Below are 25,066 nucleotides of genomic sequence, written 5' to 3'. Positions count from 1 at the left end.
TGAGCTAAGTGGTGAAAAAATGGGTAGAGATTGGTTAGGTGAATAAATGAGAGTTGGGAGGGAAGAGGAAGTAAGAGAAGATATTCTAGACAGAGGGAAATAGAGGGAACTGACCAGATGTAAGGGATATTTCTTAGTTAGAGTCAACAGGATTTGGGAACTGTTTGGATACAGGAGAGAAGCTGGAAAAGTGGTAAGTCTAAGGTGATGGACAAGTTTTCTAGTTATGAAGACCAAGTAGGTAATGCTGTTTAATTAGTGATTCTGAGAGTGTACACATACAGGTTTTTTAAGACAGGCAGATATCTAGTGAGCCTTTGGTAACATTTGTCTAGGATCCGGAGAGATGCTGAGGCTACAGATAAACACTTAGAAGTCATTATCATCTAGATAGTAATTGGAGATCATTTAAGGGAATGAGCTCACTCTGAGGAATGATATACCATTCTGTCAGTGTAGCAGACGTTTCAGACTGGTGACCTTCTAGTGAATAGGGTCTCCAGGTTTGTTTTTTAAATTTTTGAATTATTTGCCATCTATTTATATTTACAGATCTAAAAGTTGTACATAAAAATGTAAATCCCAGACTTTTTATGAAAAAAGAAAATCAGAATGCCTAACAGAAAATAGCTGGCACTGAGCGGCACACTTCCTCTTTAGGTGCGTGTACCCTCCGGTTTGCCATAATTCCCACTGCTTTTTGTATATTATAATGTTACTTGCCTGACCCCTGTAGCATTTAAATTCAGGAACTTTGGTATTATGTGACCAAAAGAGTTTTAAGAATGGAACCATGGAATGGGTGGTAGAGAAGGTAAGTCATAGAGAAGGAGGCCCCACTGACAGAATGGTATATCAGAAGCCAAGAAGAGAAAAATTGTTTGGGGCTGGGGGAGGTTATATGTGTTTTTTCTTATTTAGAGATAGGATCTCATTCTGTTACTCAGGCTGGAATGTGATGGTATGATCTTAGCTCACTGCAGCTTCGAATTCCTGGGCTCAAGTGATTCACCTCAGCCTTCAGAGTAGCTGGGACCGCAGGTGTCTACTACCATGCCTGGTTATTATTTTTTTTTACTTTTGGTAGAGGCAGGATCTTGCTGTATTGGCCAGGCTGGTCTTGAATGCCTGGCCTCAAGTGATCCTCCTGCCTCGGCCTCCCAAAGTGCTGAGATTGTAAGCATGAGCCACCATGCCTCACCCTGAGAGTTAAGAGTTTTAAGAATTAGAGAATGGTCAGCTGTGTCAAAAACTAGAGAAAACAAGTAGGAAGACTAAAACACACCATTAGATTTGACACTAGATCAATAGTGAGAGCAGTTTTAATATAGCAACGGGCTTGCTAAGTGAATGGGAGCAAGAAGTTATAGCTAGCAAGTATGGCCTACTCTAAAAGGGTCTCTGGTGGGGAAGAGAAGAGGGTGGTAGCTCTTCTGTGTGTTTTTATGTCTCATGCCTTCCTTTATTTTGCATGTCTGTTTGAAATCAGATTTCATCACCAAATTCCCTGTGTAGCCGTACTGGTTTCTTTAAAGTTAAAAGTGGCTGGGAAGGGGGAATGATGGTCTTCAATGACAGGAAGGTGGATTGCATGAAGCAAGCATTGGGGAAGGGAGGGATTTGAGAGTGTCACAGAACATGAGATTAGGAAGGTGGGTTGGAGTTAAATTATGAATGGCCTTTATCCTAAAAAAGTTAGGATTTTATGTAGAAGGCAATGAAATCCAGTATCATTTTTATGTATCATTTATTTTTAGTAACTTGATTTTAGAACTGGGGTTGGAAAGACTTGTGGCAGGCAGATCAAATTATGAAATTTGTGTATCCTTGTAAGAGATGGTGATTGTTTAGTAGAGTAATCTAAAGCCTGCAGTAAGATGGAGAGAGCTGACCAGATTTAAAAGATGCTTATAAGATATTTCTGAGTTAGATTCAAAAAGATTAGGAGGGCAGAGTTCATGTTTACTTTATTAGCATATTTTACCAACGTGTGATACAGTTTATGGTGATCAATAGATGTTTTTCAGAATGAACGAATGAATATCTGTTATAGTGTTGTCAGAATTTCCTCTCATCCCTTTGAAGTTTTTTTACTTTTTGGAGTTTCCTTTTCAGTGTATACCTTTTAGCTGAACTCTCTGAGTGCTTTTCAATCAGTTTTAAATATATAATTAACTAGGCCTAATCATTTTTTTTTTAAAAAAAACTATTATTAATTTTTAAATGTATGGTCACAGCCAGGCACGGTGGCTCACACCTGTAATCCCAGCACTTTGGGAGGCTGAGGTGGGTGGATGACTTGAAGTCAGGAGTTCAAGACAGCCTGGCCAAGAAGCCCTGTCTCTATTAAAAATAGAAAAAAAAATTAGCCAGGCATAGTGGCGTGCACCAGTAATCCCAGCTACTCAGGAGGCTGAGGCAGGAGAATCACTTTAACTTGGGAGGCAGAGGTTGCAGTGAGCCAAGATCACACCACTGCACTCCAGCCTGGGTGACAGAGACTCTGTCTCACAAAAAAAAAAAAAAAAAAAAAAAAATATATATATATATATATATATATATATAGTGTCATCTTTCTGTTTCTGTTGATTTACAGCTAGTTCTTGCCTGTTGGTTGACCTGAGTCTGTGGTAGCATCTTTACTATTTCTGAAAGAAGTGGTTGCTACAACAATTTAAGCATCTGTGGGATGTTTGGGTTTAGCAAATGAACATAATAGCAGTGGTCATTGTAGTAAATGTGCATCAGAAATGCATCGCACTGATCTATCGTGTGCCTCTACCATAGTAGCATTTCACTTTTCTCCTTTTAACCCTACTTAAATATATACTATCATCCTTATACTATGGCAAGGAACTACTATGTTGAATACCTACTATTTGCTAGACATAGTAGTATGCATTTTATATACATTACCACAGTGAATTATTCTTATCAGTTACATTTCACACATAAGGAATATGACTTTCAAAAGAATAAATGTGTTCATAATCATAGTCAAGTAGTGGCTGAACTGGGAGTTTTGGCTCAGATTATTGTTCCCCAAAAACAGGCTTTTTTTTTTTTTTTTTTTTTTTTTTTTGCTATTTTGTGTGTGTGTGTGTGTGTGTGTGTATTATAGCACACATATATACACATACATATGCATATGTATTAGTACATATTTCACCCTTAGTTCATATCTCCAGAAATATTTATTTTGCCATATTTTATTTGAACATTTCCCACCTTCAGTTTTCCTTTTATTCTAGGTTTTCTCATATAAATTTACTTATAATACGCACAACTCTTATTGTTTCATAATGTGTGTGTGTGTGTGTGTGTGTGTGTGTGTGTGTGTGTGTGTGAGATGGAGTCTTGCTCTGTCGCCCAGACTGGAGTGCAGTGGCGTGATCATGACTCACTGCAGCCTTGACCTCCCAGGCTCAAGCAATCCTCCTGCCTCAGCCTCCCAAGTAGCTGGGATTAAAGCACCCACCGTGACACCTGGCTAATTTTTTATATTTTTGGTCAAGACAGGGTTTCACCATGTCGGCTAGGCTGGCCTGGAACTCCTGACCTCAAGTGATCCTCCTGCCTCGACCTCCCAAAATCCCAGGGAGCTGGGATTACAGCTCCCTGCCCTGTTTAATAACGTATAGATTTCAAGTACTTTGAGGCAGTTTTTATAAAAATAAGGAAGATAAAACAAATCAACATTATTGATTTCTGTTTCTCAGGTTTTGATGGACATGTTTGATCAGGATGATATAGGCTTGGTTTCTCTCTGTGAAGATGAACCTAGTTCTTCCGGTGAATTAAACTACTATGATCTTGTCAGAACTGAAATCGCAGAAGAAAGACAGTATCTACGGGAATTAAATATGATCATAAAAGTGTTTCGAGAAGCCTTTCTTTCTGATAGAAAGCTGTTTAAACCTTCTGTAAGTACCTTTTTGGGTTTGAAATTCTGTGTACCCCAAAAAAACTAGCTTAAAATCATAAATAGTCACTTTTTTTTTTTTGAGACGGAGTCTTGTTCTGTCGCCCAGGCTGGAGTGCAGTGGCATGATCTCAGCTCGCACCACTGCAGCCTCCACCTCCCGGGTTCAAGCGATTTCTGCCTTAGCCTCCTGAGTAGTTGGGATTAGAGGCATGCATCACCACACCCGGCTAATTTTTTTATATTTTTAGTAGAGATGGTGTTTCTCCATGTTGGCCAGGTTGGTCTCAAACTGCTGACCTCAAGTGATCCGCCTGCCTTGGCCTCCCAAAGTGCTGGGATTACAGGCATGAGCCACTGCACCCAGCCCATAAATAGTAACTTTAAATACTTTATGAGTACATAAAAAATACTTTTATGTATTTGTGGGCTTTATAAACATGTGAATTGTTATAGTAATATAATAGGTACAGTGACAATGAAAATTAGGCACAAAATTAGAAAGATATTTATACTGGGGTGAAATCATTTTCCTCTATGCGGTATCTGATATTTAGAGTCATTCATTTGGAGTTGGTGAAAAAGATGTATGGTCTAGGAAAGAAAGACCTCTGCATTTTTCTGTCTTTTGGTAAGTACCTTAAGGCAGTAGTTTAAAGTTTTAGTTTGAAGCTCAGAATATATGGGGTTAAAAAAAATAAAGTTTTAACAGTGGAACTTTTAAAAATAAAAGTTTATGCAGAATGCCATGTTTAACAAACAAAAAAGGTTTTTTTCTTTCTTTATCACATGATTTATTTTTCCATGTCTGAATGTTTGGCCCACACTTTAAAAGTAATTAGTCTTGGCCAGGTGCAGTGGCTTGTGCTTGTAATCCTAGCTGTTTTGGGAACCTGAGGCAGGAGGATTGCTTGAGGCCAAGAATTTGAGACCAGCCTGGGTAACAGAGCAAGACCCAGTCTCTACAAAAAAATTTAAAACTTACCTGGGCATGGTGGCACATGCCTGTAGTCCCAGCTGCTGGGGAGGCTGAAGTGAGAGGTTTGCTTGAGCCAGGAATTCGAGACTTCAGTGAGCCATGATCATGCCACTGCACTCCAGCCTGGGCAACAGAGTAAGACCTCAGCTCAAAAAAAGATACTTAACCTTTGTCTTATTTGTCTTGTACTTCCTAACTTCCTCCACAAAATAACTATAATGTGAGTAAATAAGAGTGAACTCAGACACAGGTGGCTGAGTATTTAAAGTTAGGAACAGATTTAGCTTTTCTTTTTCTTTTCCAAAAGGATGAGTTTAAATGATAATTGGAAGTGTTTTAGTTGGCCATTATGTTTTTTCTTTTGGATATATGTTTAGTTTAACAATGTTTATAATAATTCCCACTGGGAGTACTATCGTAAGTAGTCAGAACATTATGTTTTTCAAAGTACTGATCTATTTTATTTGACCCTTGTAACAATCCTGAGGGATAGATTGGACAGATATTATCATATCTACTTTACTTGTAAGGAGATTGACCTTATTATTATTTTTTTAAATATAGTTAGAGATCTCGCTATGTTGTTCAGGCTGGTCTTGAACTCCTGGGCTTAAGCAATCTTCGTCCTCAGCCCCGCAAAGTGCTAAGGTTACAGGCTTGAGCCACTGTGCCCAGCTGGAAATTAACATCTTAATCAAATTAGTTATAGAGCTTGATCTTGAATGTGGCTTCTTTTCTACCACATTATAATTGGATTTTGTCTCTAGTGGTATGAAGAATAAAAACCTAATAAATGCTGGCAGCTATTGTTATCTTTGTCTTTTCTGTGTCCCATCCGTTTTCATTCCTCAGGAATTAATTTTTATGGATCTCTTTTCACTGGATTAGTGCTGATATGACAGAAAATGTCTATTTTAATACTAAAGGGTCAGATGGAAGAGAGAATCCCTTTTCTCTTTATCTCTGTATCTATTATAAATTTTTTAGCATTAAGTAAAATATAAACTTTTGAGGTAAAGACTATCTAAAATCAGAGCATAGTACCCTACAAATGTTAAAGGAGTGAATGACTTAAAAATGATCTTAAGTGACTCCTTTTGCCCCACGTCCTGTGTTTTCAAAAAGCTCACATTTCTGGAAGGCCTAATATGTGCCAGGAGCATTTAACAGAAATCATCTAATTTAACCCCAAGAAGCTTACGAGCTGGGTATCATCAGACCAAATGTGTGACGATGGGCAAATTACTTAACTGCTCTATGCCTCTGTTTCCTCATTTGTAAAATGAGGATGATGATAATACCTATCTAATAAGAATATTAGGTTATTACATTTCAAGTGCTTAGAAGAGTGCCTAGAATATAATGTGCCCAAGAAATGTTAGCTGTCATTATTGTCCTTTTCATTCCTAATCGAAGGTCATTCATCTGGCATGTTGTGAAAGGGAAAAACAGTTTTTCTTCTCTAATCTTTTTTTTTTTTTTTTTTTTTTTTGAGATGGAGTCTTGCTCTGTTGTCCAGGCTGGAGTGCAGTGGTGCAATCCTGGCTCACTACAACCTCTGCCTCCCGGGTTCAAGCGATTCTCCTGGCTTAGCCTCCCGAGTAGCTGAGATTACAGATGCGCGCCACCACGCCTGGCTAATTTTTGTACTTTTGGTAGAAATGGGGTTTTACCATGTTGGTCAGGCTGGTCTCAAAATCCTGACCTCAGGTGATCCACCTCCCTTGGCCTCCCAAAGTTCTGGGATTACAGGCGTGACCCACCCCGCCTGACCTCCTCTCTAATGTTCACACTCAACACCGAACACTTCTGCAACAAGATATGTGATGATTTTTTCCCCATACACCAAAGTAATTCTCCTGCGGACACCAACTAGGTGTCCTGTAATTCAGCTCAATTTTGACATTATTTACCTAGAAATAGTGTCAGATCTCACAGATTAAGGACTCAGTCCCAACACGACTGTCTCCTACTTCAGGCGCCAGTTGAAAGTTCTAGGTTGTGAACTGTGCTCCAGACTGATCATTTATAAATTGGAGTTCCCATGACCCACTCCTTGGGTTCCATTAATTTGGTGGAACAGCTCACAGAAATCAGGGGAACACATTTACCAGTTTATTATGAAGGATTTTAAAAGGATACACATGAAGAGATGGACAGGACAAGGTATGGGGGCACAGAGTTTCCAAGCTCTCTCTGGGCAAGCCACCCTCCTAGCACCTCCACAAGGTCAGCAACCAGGAAGCTCATCAAGAGTTTTTACGGAGCTTGATCTCTAGCTTCTTACCCCTGCCTTTTTTTTTTTTTTTTTTTTTTTTTTTTTTGAGACAGGGTCTGGCTGTGTTGCCCAGGCTTCAGTGCAGTGGCACCATCTTGGCTTACCATAACTTCTGCTTCCTGGGCTCAAGCGATCCTCCAGCTTCAGCCTTCTGAGTAGCTGGGACTACAGGCACACACCACCCCACCTGACTAATTTTTGATTTTTTGTAGAGATGGGGTTTTGCCATGTTTCCCAGGGTCTTTCCCCAACTTTTTATAGGTCAGTGGGTGGGGCTGAAAGTTGCAACCCTCTGATCCTTTTTCTTTTTTTCATGAGTCAGTTTGGTTTCAAGTAACCCTTTAATCCTCTAATCATCTGGTCTTTTTGGTGACTGGCTCTATCATGAAGTTATCTAGGGGCCCTACCGTAAGTAACCTCATTAACATAAACTCAATATTTATCAAAGGGACTCATTATGAATAACAAAAGACATTATTCTCACTCAGGATATTCTTCGCATTTTAGGGGCTCTAAGACAGGAACCAGGGACAAAGACCAAAAATATGTTTCATATTATACCACATGTGGTAGAGCCAGCGTCCAAGCTCAGGTCTGTCAGCTTCCAAAGCCCGTGATGTTTCCATTATAAGATGCCAGAATGAATAATAGTTGGCCATAACCTGGATGGTCAGTCATATGATATGTTTGTGTTCAGAGGTCTTGAACCTGTCTTATCCTAGATAATAGCTATGTGCCACATACGATGTTTTAGTCAGTGATAGACTATATATACCCATATATATGACAGTAATCCTGTAAGATTATACTGTATTTTTAGTGTACCTTTTCTGTATGTACAGATGTTTAGATACATAAATACTTACTATTGTGTTACAGTTACCTACAGTATTCTGTACAGTAACATGTTGTACAGGCTTGTAGCCTGGGAGCAACAGGCTATACCTATGTGGCCTAAGTGTTGTAGTATATCATCTAGTTTTGTGTAAGTACACGCCATGATATTTGCACAATGACAAAATCGCCTAACAGTGCATTTCTCAGAACATACCCCTGTGTTTAAGCAGTGCATGGCTGTAATTCACAGATGGGAGCTTGGATGAAATCTGTAATTCCTTCTCAGATCCAGGAGATGGCTTCCAAATTGTGAAACCAGATTGTAGCAGGATTAGGAGTTATCTTCATTCTCATCCCAGCTCTTATCATTAACCTATAAGGCTATATAGCCTAAGCTATAAGTAAAACCTAGGGCTCTGTAAGACCTTGATCAAGTCTTTTAGCGACTTAGCTAGTTTTAAAACACTCAAAATGCCAGAATTCTTTAAGTAAAAAGTAGCTTAGAATCATCCACAGTAGGAGGTTTTAGATTTAACAAAACTATCTGGAATCTATATTTTGCAGTATTTTTACTGTCCGTTATCCAAGAGATTTTAAAAATTCTCTTCCTGTTCATGATTGATTTTTACTCTGTCTTGGAATATATTAGTCTGAGATTGAATGAAGATATACCCTTAACTCATATTGTTTGTTTTTTTTGTACAAGCAAATCTCTTTATTTCCAAAGACCTCTCCAACCCAAGTTAAAAGAATACACACTATGATTCCATCTTATATTAACATCAAGATGTACATGTTTGAAAATGGTTGGAATTTTATACTGGAATAATGTATACTAAACTATTAATAGTTTCTACCTCTGAGGGACATGGGGGTAAGAGGGGCATGAGAGTAAACATTCATATTTTGCTCTCTCTGTCTTGTGTTTGAATCTTTTGTAATGATAATACATTCACATGTAATAACTTTTATTTTTACAAAGAATGAGTTTTTGTAGAATGCAAGAACAAAATGCAAAAATTCTGCTATAGCTTGTTGACATTTAATGCAAATATATTGCTTTATATAATATGCGAATTGTTCAAAAGTGATAACAGCTTTAATCATGCTCCCAATAAAATATTTGCTAAATAAATTCTACAGTTTATTCCATAAATTTAAAAACATGTAGAAAACAATTATCACCCATAAATTAAATGATGTATTTGGTGCAGGGCTGGCAAGCCCCAAAGTTGGGGCTTAGCTTGGGACAGTTCTTGGCTTTGTCCAGGAAAGAAACCAAAGGCATGACAATGGTAGGAACCTCTGCTGAAGCGGCAGTGTACAACAGCAGCAGAAGTACTGTTTCTTGTGGAGCAGGGCTACTCCGTAGGCAGTGTGCCTAGAGTAGCCTGTATTGCTTTCTATATTTAGTAATTTTTAAGCAGAATTCTCAATCTCACTTTTCTTAACCTTTCCTTCTCTTTTTTTCAGGATATTGAAAAGATTTTTAGTAACATTTCAGATATACATGAATTGACTGTGAAACTTTTAGGTTTGATTGAAGACACAGTTGAAATGACTGATGAAAGCAGTCCTCATCCCTTAGCTGGCAGCTGTTTTGAAGATTTGGCAGAAGTAAGTTTACAAAACTACTTTATATTCTCATTAAAGTCCTAAATGCTGTACTAAGAAATTTAGAGACAAGTCTTGGCAACATAGTGAGACCTCATTTCCATAAAAAAATAAAATAATTAGCCAGGCATGGTAGTGCTCATCTGTGGTCCCAGTGACTCAGGAGGCTGAGGTAGGAGGATTACTTGAGCCTGGTAGATCAAGCCCATGATGTGTCACTGAACTCCATCCTGGGCGACAGAGTGAGACCCTGTCTCCAAAAAAAAAAAAATTTTTATGAAAATTAGAAGATACCACTGGCCATTATAAAAAGATATTTAAGATTTAACCGATAACAAACTAAAATCACATTGCCTATATAGTGACACTTTCTTTATAGTGTATTTATGGCAATATTTATAGTAAAGGTTTATATACTAGAGTATTAATATTTGGATTTTTTTTTTAAGTGGTAAGTATGTTCAAGATGAAGGAAGATACATTTTATTGACCATAGCTCTTTACCTTCTGTGGATTTTAAACTTAAAGTTAGAAAGAAGGTTTATATTATTTTAATGTTTTCCAAAGTAAAAATCTTTTTGTTGTCTTTTAAATGACTATAAAAATAATGTAGCTCATTGTAAAAATATTCAGAAAAATAGAGAGATGTATAAATTGGATGAAAGTCACTTTATTTTATGATACCCATAGATAACTTATCCTTATATTTTTCTGTGCATACATACAAACGTATGTGTTTGCAAAAATAGGATCCTACTATTTTATAACTATTTTTACTCTGTACATCATAAACATTGTCCATGTTAATGTATATGCTTCAACACAATTTTTAAGTATAAATAATGTGATGTTATATGGAGACACCATAACATATTTTAACTATTATCCATAGGTTGTAGAGTTTTTTCTTTTCTTTCTTTTTTTTTTTTTTTTTTTTTTGTTATTGTAAACAACACTGCAACAAACATACTTGCACTATGCCTTGATATTCCAAACCTTTTTTTTTTTTTTTGAGACGGAGTCTCACTCTGTCGCCCAGGCTGGAGTGCAATGGCACAATCTTGTCTCACTGCAACCTCCGCCTCCCGGGTTCAAGCCATTCTCTTACCTCAGCCTCCTCAGTAGCTGGGATTACAGGCGCCTGACACCATGCCTGGCTAATTTTTTGTATTTTTGGTAGAGACAAGTGTTTCACTATGTTGACCAGGCTGGCCTCGAACTCCTGAACTCATGATCCACCCACCTCGGCCTCCCAAAGTGCTGGGATTATGGACGTGAGCCACTGCGCCCAGCCATATGTTCTAATCATTTTTAAGGATATATTCCTGGAAGTGGAATTTTAGTGCTAAAGACTAGGTATATTTTTAGAACTTTGAAACGTTTTGCCACATTCACTTCCAGATAAGTCCCAGTGTATGTAAGCTTCCTTCTTTCTTCACCCTTTCCCTTCGCTAACTCTGGGTATTACCTTATTCTTTCTCTTTTTAATTCTTTTTTTCGAAATTTGTTTTGTTTTCATATCTGGTTCTGCAGATATACCATTCATTTTTGCCAGTCTAATGGGAAAAGAAATCTTTCTTTCTTCTCCTTCTCTTCTCTTTTTTCTTTTCATTTCTTTCTTTTCTTTTGAGATAGGGTCTCACTCTGTTGCTCAAGCTGGAATATAGTGGCACAGTCATAGCTCACTATAACCTCGAACTCCTGGGATCAAGTGATAATCTGTACCTTATTAGTAGAAAATATGTTCTTTTAAACCTAATGCTTTTTCTCTTTTTTAAAAAAATAGGAGCAAGCATTTGATCCTTATGAAACATTATCACAGGACATTCTTTCACCAGAGTTTAATGAACATTTCAATAAATTGATGGCCAGACCTGCAGTTGCTCTACACTTTCAGGTAAACTTAAATTGAAGGTTTTTTTTTTGTTTATAAAGCAAATCAATAAATATCTCACTATTTTATCCTTCAAATATTTGTAATTCTAGAATACTTTTAATCCTTCAAATCTTGTTCATTCTAAACCTATTTTAGTTTATCTTCTGTTTTCTCTCTGGAGTTCTATCTGTTCTTATTGTAGAAATCTTTTATAGTACAACATCACGAATACTGAATGACCAGAAGAATTTGGCACATACTAGATATGGGATGTAAAGATGAATCTGGCTGGCTGCGGTGGCTCATGCCTGTAACCCCAGCATTTTGGGAGGCCGAGGCAGGTGGATCACTTGAGGTCACAAGTTTTAGACCAGCCTGGCCAACATGGTGAAACCCTGTCTCGACTAAAATTGCAAAAGTTAGCTGGGCGTGGTGGCGGGCTCCTGTAATCCCAGCTACTCAGGAGGCTAAGGCAGGAGAATCACTTGAACCCGGAAGGCAGAGGTTGCAGTGAGCTGAGATCACGCCACTGCCCTCCAGTTTGGGTGGCATAGCGAGACTCCATCTCAAAAAAAAAAATTAAAAAATAAAGATGAATCTGGAGTGTGATTTGAGGATTATGTTCCCTATAGGAGGAAGAATTGGAGAAATCTTAAAAAGTTGAGATAACCTCAACCTGCTATATACTCATACTGATTTTTCTATGAGGCCTACTATTTAAAGGAGATAAATGCGGTATTGAGGGAGAGTATGCAAGTTAGTTGGTTCAGGAATACGCTTAGATAAAATGAAAATACGTGGAGAGATACACACAATAAAATTTTATTTTTACTATCTCAACACTAACAACAAAAGTTATGTTGGCGTAGGTGATACTTGACTAAATGTGTAAAACTTCTACATCTAAACCGACATTTCCAGCCGGGCGTGGTGGCTCACGCCTGTAATCCCAGCACTTTGGGAGGCTGAGGCGAGGCGGGTGGATCACGAGGTCAGGAGATCGAGACCATCCTGGCTAACACGGTGAAACCCTGTCTCTGCTAAAAATGCAGAAAATTGGCTGGGCACCTGTAGTCCCAGCTACTCGGGAGGCTGAGACAGGAGAATGGCATGAACCCGGGAGGCGGAACTTGCAGTGAGCCGAGATCGCGCCACTGCACTCCAGCCTGGGCGATGAGCAAGACTCCATCTCAAAAAACAAAAACAAAAAAAGTTATGTTGGCATAGGTGATACTTGACTAAATGTGTAAAACTTCTACATCTAAACTGACTTTCCCAGCCAGACGTGGTGGCTTGTGCCTGTAATCACAGCACTTTGGGAGACTAAGGTCAGAGGATTGCTTGGACCCAGGTTTTTGAGACCAGCCTGGGCAACACAGGGAGACCTCGTCTCTACAAAATATAAAAACTTAGCCGAGTGTGGTGGCATGCACCTGTGGCATGCAAAGAGAATTGCTTGATCCTGGGAGGTCAAGTCTGCAGTGAGTCATGATCATGCCTCTGCACCCCAGCCTTGGGTGCAGAGTGAGACCCAGTCTCAAAAAAAATAAAAATTAAAAATAAACTGGCTTTTTTACCCCTTGACATTTGAATATGGTAAAATTTTTATTGTCCTAAAACAAGCAAGCAAACAAATGAACAAACCTTTCTTTAGTAGAATAAGTAACTAGAGTGAAGAAAGTTTTTTCATTTCCTCTCTCATTTTTTCTTTACAGCCAATTGTCTTTATATTATTTTTTACCATTCTTTATGAAAAATCAGGATATAAATTGCCTTTGACAAGTAACTAAATTGCCAAATCCAGTAGATATTTTTATTTCATACTTATGTTTGTAGTATTTGTTACTCATCTTGTCTCTGGGTTCCTGTATACCTGAAGACTGGCCGTGATGGCTCATGCCCGTAATCCCAGCACTTTGGGAGGCTGAGGTGGGTGGATCACCTGAGGTCAGGAGTTCAAGACCAGTCTGGTCAACATGGCGAAACCCTGTCTCTACTAAAAAATGCAAAAATTAGCTGGGTGTGGTGGCAGGCATCTGTAATCCCAGCTACTCAGGAGGCTGAGGCAGGAGGCTTGAATCTGGGAGGCGGAGGTTGCAGTGATCCGAGATCGTGCCACTACACTCCAGCCTAGGTATCAGAGCAAGACCCTGTACCCCCACCCAAAAAAAAATAGATAGATAGATAGATAGATAGATAGATAGATAGATAGAGATACATACACACAAGCCCAGTGTGGTGGTGCACACCTGTAGTTCCAGCTACTACAGAAGCTGAGGCAGGAGGATCACTTGGAGGCAGGAGAATCGCTTGAACCCAGGAGGTGGGGGTTGCAGTGAGCCAAGATTGCACCACTGTGCTCAGGCCTGGGCTACAGAGTGAGACTCTGTCTCAAAAAAAAAACAAAAAAAAAAACAAACAAAAAACAACAACAAAAAAAAACACAAAAGAAAGAGAAAGAAATACCTGAGACTGGGTAATTTATAAAGAAAAGAGATTTAATTGGCTCAGAGTTCCACAGGCTCTACAGGAAGCATGGCTGGGGAGGCCTCAGGAAATTTACAGTCATGACGGAAGGCAAAAGGGAAGCAGGCACGTCTTCACATGGCCAAAGCAGGAGGAAGGAGCAGGGAGGTGCCACACACTTCTAAACAACCAGATCTCCTGAGAACTCTATTACAAGAACAGCATTAAAGGAAGAAATCCGCCCCCATGATCCAGTCACCTCCCACTAGGCCCCACCTCCAACATTGGGGATTACAGTTGAACATGAGATTTGGACAGGGACACAAATTCAAACCATATCAGCTCCTATGATACTACATGTTCCCAATTTTCATCTTCTCTGATTTCTTCTTCTCAGTCTCTTAATTATAGCTATTATCCAACTTCTGTTTTCAGCCCCTGTTTTTCTGTTCTTCTATACTCTCCTTGGGTGACTTCATCCATATCTATATACTGGTGACTTCTTATTTGTATTTCCAGACCATCACTTTCTTTTAAGCACTCTGTATATATGTGTATGTGTCTATACACTTTCATATAACCAGCTGCTTTGAATTGATGCACTTGGATACCCTAAACGCACTTCAAATATGACATGTTTAAAACTGAAGTTACCATCTTCTCCCTGCCTTCTTTACTGTAAATTCCCATTATTTATTATCTTCCACTTCTCTACTCTCAAAAATTTGTTATCATGGAATAAAAATTATACTTAATTCTCAAAATTACTTCAAGAGAGGAGTATTTTTAAAGTTAACTCATATTTTCATATAAACCATAAAGTATGCATTAAATACACAGTCTATAAGAACTTTGGATACTCATTAAAAGTACTCACAACACATTCCTTGTTTCAGTCCTATTTTATTAGAAATTTTTGCTGTGGAATTTGAATGTTAAAGGGCCCAATTATTACTAAAGCTGTCGCCCTAGATATTCAGTGAGATTGGAAGAGTTAGATGAAATACTTTTTCAGGCCGAACCCACTTGTTTTAACTTAAAAAAAAATTCCGTGTAAGATAAAATAATGCTTCCTTAATAGAACTAAAAACAAAAAGCATCTTTAGAAGCTGTGTAGCATACTTTATTTATTTAGAGACAGTGTCTCACTCTGTTGCCCGGGCTGGAGTACAGTGGCACAATCTCAGTGCATTGCAACCTCCACCTCCCGGGTTCAAGCAATTCTCCTGCCTTAGTCTCTCGAGTAGCTGAGAGTACAAGTATGGACCACCACGCCTGGCTAATTTTGGTATTTTTTGGTAGAGACAGAGTTGCACCATATGGCTAGGCTGTTCTTTTGACCATGAGGCACCGTGCCTGGACTGTATAGCACACTTAAAAAAATAAGATTTGAAGTTAGAACTTAAGGCTTTGGGTCAATTAATAGTTTTTATTTGTTTGTTTGTTTGAGACGGAATCTTGCTCTTTCACCCAGGCTGGAGTGCAGTGGCATCATCTTGGCTCACTGCAACCTCTGCCTCTTGGGTTTAAGCAGCCCTCCTGCCTCAGCTTCCTGAGTAGCTGGGACTACAGGCGCATGCCACCACACCTGGTTAATTTTTGTATTTTTAGTAGAGACAGGGTTTCACCATGTTGGCCAGGTTGTACTCAAACTCAACATCAGGTAATCTGCCTGCCTCGGCCTCCCAAAGTGCTGGGATTACAGGTGTAAGCCATCGTGCCCAGCCCCAATTAATAGTTGTATTACCTTGAACAATTCACTTAATCTCTGAGACTCAGTTTGCTCATTAGTAAAATGGTGATCATAATGATACATATCTCTTGTAGTTATTAGGAAATTAAATGGTAATATATATAAAGCATAAGCATAATGTTTGATGTGTATTAAATACTCAAATGTAGCTCCTATTATTGTCAGAGGACTCCTTACACTGTAAATACATGCTACAAAAATTTTATAATGCACTCTGTCAGCCATTGTAGTACAAATTAGCAAAACAGTTGATCTTGTAGACTAATTTTGAAGCTTCATATTGGTTTCATTTCAAGCACTATATATAAAATATCCAGAGTAATTCACTATATTAATTAGATTAATGCTGTCTTATTCAGGCTGCTCTAATAAAATATCATAAACTGGATGGCTTATAAACAATAGAAATTTATTTCTCACAGTTTGAGTTTGGAAAGTCCTATATCAAGAGGCTGACAGATATGGTGTCTAGTGAGGGTTTGCTCTTCTGGTTCATAGATGGTGCTTTCTTATTGTGTCCTCACATGGTGGATGGCACAAACAAGCTCCCTTAGGCCCCTTTTATAAGGGCACTAATCCTGTTCACAAGGGCTCTGCCCTCATATCCTAATCACCTCCTAAAGGCCCCACCTCTTAATACTGTTGCATTGGGGATTAGGTTTCAATATATGACTTTTGAGGGAACACAAACATGCAGATCATAACAAATGTCAAAATGAATTAATCTTTAAGAAAATTGGTGGCACTTTTTGTGTATCCTAGTAAGAAGTTTGGTTACTGGGTAATATGTCTGTTGAACAGATTATAATTTAACTTTAACAAAATGTGAAAATTATGGGAATATTTTTGAAGATTTTTTTAAAGCAACCTACCAGATTCTTTCTCACATTATATATTGGTGTGGTTGGTATTTTTCTTATGGCAAGAAATACCAGTAAGTCAACTATATAGACATTTAAAATTAACATGAGTTAAATCCATTATAAATTTTAGAAAACCATTTATTCTGCAGTAGTTTCCAAAACTGGGGTATACCTATCCCAAGCTATATACTAAGATTTTTCAGGATATGTAAAGGCACAGAGAGCTTTAAAGGAATCTATTTCTAGTCTTCGGAGACGTTGTTTATGTTTTTTGCATTGTCTTTTCCAAATTCTCTTACTTGTTAACTTTTGCTGTATGTATTTCCCATTATGCATTGATCCAAGATGTGAAAACCTCTAGGGCACCAAACGGGAAAAAAAAAAAAAAAAAAAAGTATTACCTCTATGGGAGAGTTCACTGAGTACAAAGCAAAAGAGTTTGCAAAGGAAGGTTATAGGGGGATGCTAGTAAAAATTCTTGGTAGCCAAAATGTCATATCTATCTATGTTATGTCGTATCTATCTGCCTAAGAATTAAGACGTGATATGCTTATCACAAGGGTTTATATTAACCTTATTGTAAGTACTTTATCATCATTTAGGATAAAGAAGAGGAGAAACTTGTAAAGTTCTCATACCTTGATGTAATATGTTAGAAGCAGTTGTAGTTTCATCCAGAGGCTTCTAATCCTTGAGACCATGACATTAATATGTTCGTTTGAATTTAACAATAAAGTTTGACTTCTGACAAAGACTGGTGTTACTGTTTATTTTGACAGTGAAGATCGGCTTTGTCAATTAAGTTGTATGACAGACATTTTTCATAAATGAGCTAAATCTGAAATTTTATTCAATTATTGTTTGGTGAAATACATATAGATCACATTCACAGTATACAGCATCCCCTGAAATGCATCTTTTGTAACTATGTAAATTTAAAACATTTTAAAATTCTGCAAGAGGGTACGTAGCTTCTCAGAATTCCTTTAGGGTATATGGAAGCCAAAACATAAGCTGTAGAGGATTATTGTGAAAGTTATTTTAGCCATATAAAAGAAAACGAATGTATATATTTCTCTAATAACTTAAAGGAGGAAAGGAAGAAAAGAACAACTTGATATATAGCACTTCAGTTTCAATATAGAACATGCATTCTGTTGTAGTTTTGATAAGTCTGTATCTCAAATTTTTAGTGGCCATTTCTGTTAGGCACTGCTGTTGCATGTCCTTGATGTCAGAGACATACTGTGATATCTTTTTGCTTTGCAGTCTATTGCTGATGGCTTTAAAGAGGCAGTTCGTTATGTCCTTCCACGTCTTATGCTGGTGCCAGTGTATCACTGTTGGCACTATTTTGAGTTACTAAAGGTAAGATTTTATAACATAGAATCTCAAAGTACTTATCTAATAGAAAAGTTTACTTTTTAAAATTAATGTTGGAGACACACATTATCAGTCTTTTAGTTCTTATTTTATGTAATTAATAACTTTTATATATAACATTGCTCTAAATTTCTATCTTGTTTATCTTAGAAAAGAAATAACTTTTGAAGTTAATATTTTTTTCTGTGCAGTGTTGTATTCTTCCTCTCTTAGCTGGGACCCAAGTAACACATTAAAAATATATGTATAACTTTACAAAAAAAGATTCTCTGCTCTATTTTAATTAACTAGCCAGCCACTAGTCCTGGTCACATTGGCTAAGAGAGTTTGGGAGGCTAGTGATTAATTGGTGGCAAAAGTAGCTGTGGTTTAGGATGAGTCAGGCCATTATAGTCAATGACCTGATCTTAAATGCAGACCTAGTAGCAGGGATTTTAAAAAAGCAATCATCCAGGTAAGGGAAAAGGTTTTTTTTTAATTATGTGGTCAAACCAGCATTTTTAAATGTTGGCAATGTTAGAGGGCAACTCTAAGACTAATGATAGGACTTCTAATAAGACATAAACTATATTTTTAAAAATTTAGGCATCCAAATATACATCTGGGGCTGCTTATATATTATTCATATGAAGCCTGCATATCTTTTGATGAGTTCTTTATGGATCCATTAGTATCCATGGAGACTTACACGATGAAGTTGCTCATCTATTTGTGGATAAAAGCTGGCTTCCTTCAGCATCAAATGCTGTGGGTAGTAGCACTCCATAAAAAAGAACATAAAAAAGAGATAAGTATTCATTAGAAGTAATCATATATATTCCTTGCCTAGATGCCTACAAGATATACATAGAATTATTCTGGCTTTTATTTTAATGTTACTACCGTGGATTAGATGGAAAAAGTTTTAACTGTCTACATAAACCAACAATGTGGTATCCTAAAGGAGAGGTACCAAATAATCAAGCAGAAAGATACTTTGCTTCTAAAGAGCAGTAAAAAAGTTGGAAGCTGGACATGGTGGCACAAGCCTGTAGTCCCACCTACTTGGGAGGCTGAGATAAGAGGATCACATGAGGTCAGGAGTTCAAGGCCAGCCTGAGCAACATAGTAAGACTCTGTCAAAGAAAAAAAAAAAAAGTTGAGAAAGAACATTTTACTGAGCAAGATATGTAGGAATTACAGTTGAGAAGGGGCCATAATCTGAAAGTAGACAGAAGTTCTTAGATGTTAGCTAGAGTCAGTGAAAATCAGTAGCAGTGATAGAGATAAATGAATGGATTGTCACCAGAAAATCTCCATCTCTCATATGCTCACTTTGGTAATCACTCCTACCTTTAAAAGATCAAGGGAAATTGTGTAAGGAATTAGAAATGGGAAAAGAAACACTCATTGATGAGTTCTCATGCTTGTCCAAAGGCAGCAGATATTCTTATTACTAGGTAGTAGTAATTTTGGGCTTCAAAGAATGAATAAAGAGAGCCAGGTGCGGTGGCTCATGCCTGTAATCCCAGCACTTTGGGTGTTCAAGGGGGAGCAAATCACTTGAGGCTAGGAGTTCGAGACCAGTCTGGCCAACATGGTGAAATCATGTTTTTAGTCTCTATTAAAAATACAAAAATTAGCCAGGCGTAGTGGCACATGCCTGTAATCCCAGCTACTCAGGAGGCTAAGGCAGGAGACAGCTTGGGCAACAGAGCGAGACTCCATCTCAAGAAAAAAAAAAAAGAAAAGAATGAATAAAGAGAAACTACCCATGTCTGATCAATGAAACTGTAACCCTTAGAATAAATATGGAGTATACTCAGTTTTAATTAATGCACAGCAACAACAAGAACAAATGGAAATGTGGAATGGAAAGACAGGCCTTAGAAGAGATTAGAAATGGCAAAAGATTTGAATCACTTCACAAAACAGGATATCCAAAATGGCAGTAAACGTGTATTCAAACTCATTAAAAGTCAAGGAAATGCAGTTAAAACCACAGGATACCATTACATACACACCAGATTACAGAAATTTGAAAGTCTGGAAATATCCATAAACAGCAGCATGAACTATTTGCATTCAGCTAGGAATGAAACTGTATAACCCACTTTGGAAAACTGCTTGGCATTACCTTTTAAATTAAAAAATATGCATACTGTGTGACTAGGCAGTTCCATCCTTGAATATATACTCTAAAGAAACAAAATGCATGCACATGTATACCAAGAGAAATGTACAAGAAAGTCTATACCAGGTGTCAGTAATAGCAAACCCTGTTTGCCAACCAGAAAAGGGTAAATAAATTGTGGTTCATTCAGGTAATGAAAGAAAATTACACTAGAACAACACACATCAATGACGCTTACAAATAAACTTTGAGAGATAATATTTCATTGGTGTGTTATACCATATTTATTTATCCATTCATCTGTTGATAGACCATTGAATTTTTTTCTTTTTTTTGAGATGGAGTCTTGCTCTGTCGCCAGGCTGGAGTGCAGTGGTGTGATCTCAGCTCACTGCAACCTCTGCCCCCAGGTTCAAGCAATTCTCCTGCCTCAGCCTCCTGAGTAGCTGGGACTACAGGTGCACGTCGCCATGCCCGGCTAATTTTTGTATTTTTAGTAGAGATGGGGTTTCACCATGTTGACCAGGATAGACTCGATCTTGTGACCTCGTGATCTGCCCATCTCAGCCTCCAAAATGCTGGGATTACAGGCATGAGCCACCGTGCCTGGCCGACTGTTGGATTTTTTTTTACCTTTTGGTTACTATAAATAATGCTTCTGTGAATGTGCGTGTACAAATACGCCTTTGAGACCTTGTTTTGAATTCTTTTATGTGTATACCTGGGAGTGGAATGGGTGGATCATATGGTAATTTTATCTTTAATTTTTTGAGGAACTATCATACTGTTTTCCATGGTAACTGCACCGTTTTACATTCCTACCAACCGTGCACAAGGTTCTGATTTCTCCACATCTTTACCAAACCTTGTTAATTTCTTTCTTTCTTTCTTTCTTTTTTTGAGATGGAGTTCCACTCTTGTCGCCCAGGCTGGAGTGCAATGGCACGATCTTGGCTCACTGCAACCTCCGCCTCCCAGGTTCAAGCGATTCTCCTCCCTCAGCCTCCTGAGTAGCTGGGATTATAGGCGCCCGCCACCACGCCCAGCTAATTTTTTGTATTTTTAGTACAGACAGGGTTTCACTATGTTGGCCAGGCTGGTCTCGAACTCCTGACCTCAGGCAATCCACCTGCTTCGTCCTCCCCAAGTGCTGGGATTACAGGCATAAGCCACCATGCCTGGCCTGTTTTTTTGTTTGTTTGTTTGTTTTTTAATAGTAGTCATCCTAATGGATACGAGGTGGTATCTCATTGTAGTTTTGATTTTAATTTTCTTAATAATCAGTAATCTTGAGTATCTTTTATGTGCTTCTTAACTATTTGTATATCATCTATTTTATTGTGGTGTTTTTGGCACAGGGTCTTGCTCTGTTACCCAGGCTGGAGTGCAGTGATACAGTCATGGCTTACTGCAGCCTTGACCTCCTGGGCTCAAGTGACCCTAGTACAGTGAATTAGAGATAAATTGATAATTTATTGGAATTTCCCTTTTCTGTGGGCACACATGTCCATAGTAGATGTAGCATTTGGTAGGAATTTCAACAAAAGCAGGGTAAATATTTCAGTGAAGTCTCATACATAATTAAGAAAAAACTTACATGAAATATAAAATCTTGGACAGGATACACTTATAGACAACTAGGGATAATGATGAGTATCAGGTAGCAAGGAATATATTCTTCAGCTAGGTTCATAAGATATTACCCATTAAAGCCAGGCACAGCAGGTCACGCTTGTGATCCTAGCACTTTAGGAGGCCAAGGAACGTGGACTGCTGGAGCTCAGGAATTTGAGACCAGCCTAGGTAACATGGCCAAACCCCATCTCTACAAAAAATTAGCTGGCTGTGGTGGCGCATGCCTGTAGTCCAAGCTACTAGCGGGTCGGAGGGTTAAAGCAGGAGGATCGCTTGAACCCGGGACATTGAAGCTGCAGTAAGCCAAGATCGTGCCACTGCATTCCAGCCTAGTTGACAAAGTAAAACTTTGTCTCACAGAAAAAGGAAAGATATTACTCATTAATAAACAATCACTTTTATTTTTAATTTTAAGCATACATAGCAAGGGTATCTTTTCTCTTTGACCTCTTTTCCAAAGTACACTCATTTCATTTTATTTCTTAAACTCAGTAGTTATCCAGTTTGTTTTCAACATAGAAAGAATCCATTTCAACTCAGTGGTCATCAGATTTAGACACAGGCCAGTGTTTTGCGTAGCTGTGTCTGGTGTCATTGTAGAGCGACAGGGTGTTAGTGTAGCAAAAAAGCAGAGACTTTGGGGTCAGAGCTCCTGGGTTTGGATACAAACTCTTATTTATGTTGGGCAAATTACTTAATTTCTCTGTGCCTCATTTCCTTCATCTGTAACATACGATAATAGTACCTTGTCTTACAGAGTTGTAATTAAAAGTTAAATAAGCTAATACATAAAAGAGGGTGCCCAGAGTAGAGCTCAAAAAACATTCATTATTGGTCTAAATACTTAACAAAATCATACAGTAGTCATTTATTCCAGTTACTACTGACAACCACCTAGTGGGTACCTACCACGTGCAGGTAAACTAAAAAGGAATAAAACATGTCCCTAGGCATTAAGGTGTTCACAATTTAGTGAAGAAAATAGATGTCAAACAAATAATTACAATATTATAAGAGCCTAATAGAAGTAGTACTATGAGATCAATAAAGCAGGAGTTACTAGCTCTGCTTAGGAAAGTCAGAAAAAAAATCATATTAATTTTTCCTTTGTTTAGTAAAGTAAAAAAAAAAAAAATTGGTTTTGGGTATATAGGGATTCGTCCTACTGAGAGAGAGCAAAGAGTGTGTGCGTGTGTGGGTATGTATGTGTGTGTGTGTCCTTATTTATTTGGGGGAGTCGTGAAAGACAAATACTGAGGAACTCTGCAGAGTAAAAGAGACAATAGAAACATGACAATTTAGTGCATCATGGACCAGTTCCTGTTTTGGGGGAAAATATTACCTTAAAGGATGTTATTAGAACAATTGGCAAAATTGGAATATACACTATAGATGAGATTACAGATTAATCAGTGTTAAATTTCCTGAAGTTGATCACTATACCGTGATTCTGTAAAAGAAAATCCTTGTTGTAAGATGAACTATTAGAAACATTAAAGGAGTAAAGGAGAGTGATACTAGTTGAGAGTAATTTGTGATACATTTGACGTTTCTTTATATTTCAAAAACTACTGCAAAACCATTCAGCGATAGTCCCCCTTCCTGTGCAAGGAACAGAATGGATAGTATCACAAACTACTGAAAAAACAGTCTGCACACACTGGTACACAGAATGATGAAGCATGTGACAGAATGTTAAAAATTGGTGATTCAGAGTATTACAGGAGTTATTTGTGTTACTTTTACTACAACTTTTCTATAAATTTGGTATTTCAAAAGAAAAAATTTAAGAGGGAAAAGGCATAATCAGAAGGCATCTTCAAGAGGAAGCATTTCAACTGTGTCGTAGCAGCTAAATTCACCAGGTGGATGAGGTTAGAGACTGATATGTAGAAAGCTAACAGGGGCATGAAAGTGCATTACTTATTTGCACATAGTTCAGTACAGTAATTTTTCTTTTTCTTTTTTTCTTTTTCTTTTTTTTTGAGACAGTCTTCCCCTGTCACCCAGGCTGGAGTGCAGTGGTGCCATCTCGGCTCACTGCAAGCTCAGCCTCCCAGGTTCAAGTGATTCTCATGCCTCAGTCTCCCGAGTAGCTGGGATTACCGGCGTGCACCACCACATCCAGCTAATTGTTTTGTATTTTTATTTTTGTGTTTTTTATTTTTATTTTCATTTTTTGTGGGGGGGGGGGAAACGGAGTCTCACTCAATCACCCAGACTGGAGTGTAATGGCACAATCTCGACTCACTGTATTCTCTACCTCGCATGATCAGGTCATCCTCCTACCTCAGCCTCCCAAATAGCTGGGACTACATGTGCACATCACCACGCCTGGCTAATTTTTGTATTTTTTGTAGAGACAGGGTTTCGCCATGTGCTCAGGCTGGTCTTGAACTCCTGGGCTTAAGTGATCTTCCCGCCTTGGCCTCCCAATATGTTGGGATTACAAGTGTGAGCCACCTTGCCTGGCCCAGTAATTTCTGTGTAAGATGTTTGGAATACATTCTTTTAAGTATCTGTAGAATATTAGTTGGATATTCATTAATATGATGTTTATCAAACCTCACTGCTGAAAATTCAAGAAATATTTAGCAAATTATTGGATTATTTTGCCAAACAGAGCCATTGTTTAATATACCTCCATTACCAGGAAATCCCACTTTAAATATCCTCAATTTTGTCCTCCTTTACAGCTTATAATTATTACATGATTATTTAAAAATGATGCGTGGAAGAGTTTGAGCAGCCTTAAGACCAAGTAGACAATGAAAGTTTGGTATCCTCATACCTTTTTGGTAGAATCTCACTACTGGTGATAATTTAGATATTTGGATCAACAAAAACAATAAGAATAAAACAGTTCTAATTAAGCATTTGATATCATCAACATTCATATTTATTAAAGAAATATTTTAGAGTGGAGCTGAGTAGACTCTTTCTATAAGAAATCTTTAAAGAAGACTCTGTAAGAAATCTTTAAAGCAGCAAAATAAGTGATTTTGCCAGTAACTTTCACCTGTAGAAGTCAGAATAACCAAGCACAGATCCCTTTTCAAACTTTCTGATATTTTGACTTTGCTTCCATCCTTTCTATTGCTTACTCTAGAGATTAAGGTATTACTTCTAATGATAGTCATTTACATTATTTATGTTGCTAATCTCTTGATGACAAGATCTCTACATGTATCTTGAAATAAAATCAAATGGCTCTGCGCTTCATGTAGAGAATAATTTCTAAGACATATAAATAAAAGGTAATGGACAAAGTTCTCAAACAATATCCAGTTAGTTATTTGCTGAGGAAAGGGAACCATTGCTGAATGCTTTTGAGATTGCTCTTGGAA

At 37.9% G+C, this 25,066-nt stretch overlaps 1 protein-coding gene across 2 annotated transcripts in view; it reads left to right on the top strand.

Moving 5' to 3' along the window:
- The window catches only part of SOS2 (SOS Ras/Rho guanine nucleotide exchange factor 2), a 114,004-nt gene that overhangs the window by 42,676 nt on the left and 46,262 nt on the right, over nt 1–25,066 (top strand). For both annotated transcript variants that reach the window (XM_007986629.3, XM_007986631.3), the window contains 4 exons: nt 3,720–3,923; nt 9,490–9,633; nt 11,417–11,527; nt 17,858–17,956. In XM_007986629.3, the coding sequence (XP_007984820.1) occupies nt 3,720–3,923; nt 9,490–9,633; nt 11,417–11,527; nt 17,858–17,956 (558 nt within the window). The remainder of the gene's footprint in view (nt 1–3,719; nt 3,924–9,489; nt 9,634–11,416; nt 11,528–17,857; nt 17,957–25,066) is intronic.

Source organism: Chlorocebus sabaeus, chromosome 24 (genome assembly GCF_047675955.1).
Source record: "Chlorocebus sabaeus isolate Y175 chromosome 24, mChlSab1.0.hap1, whole genome shotgun sequence".
NCBI classification, from domain to species: Eukaryota; Metazoa; Chordata; class Mammalia; order Primates; family Cercopithecidae; genus Chlorocebus; species Chlorocebus sabaeus.
This window is presented reverse-complemented; position numbering and strand designations above follow the sequence as displayed.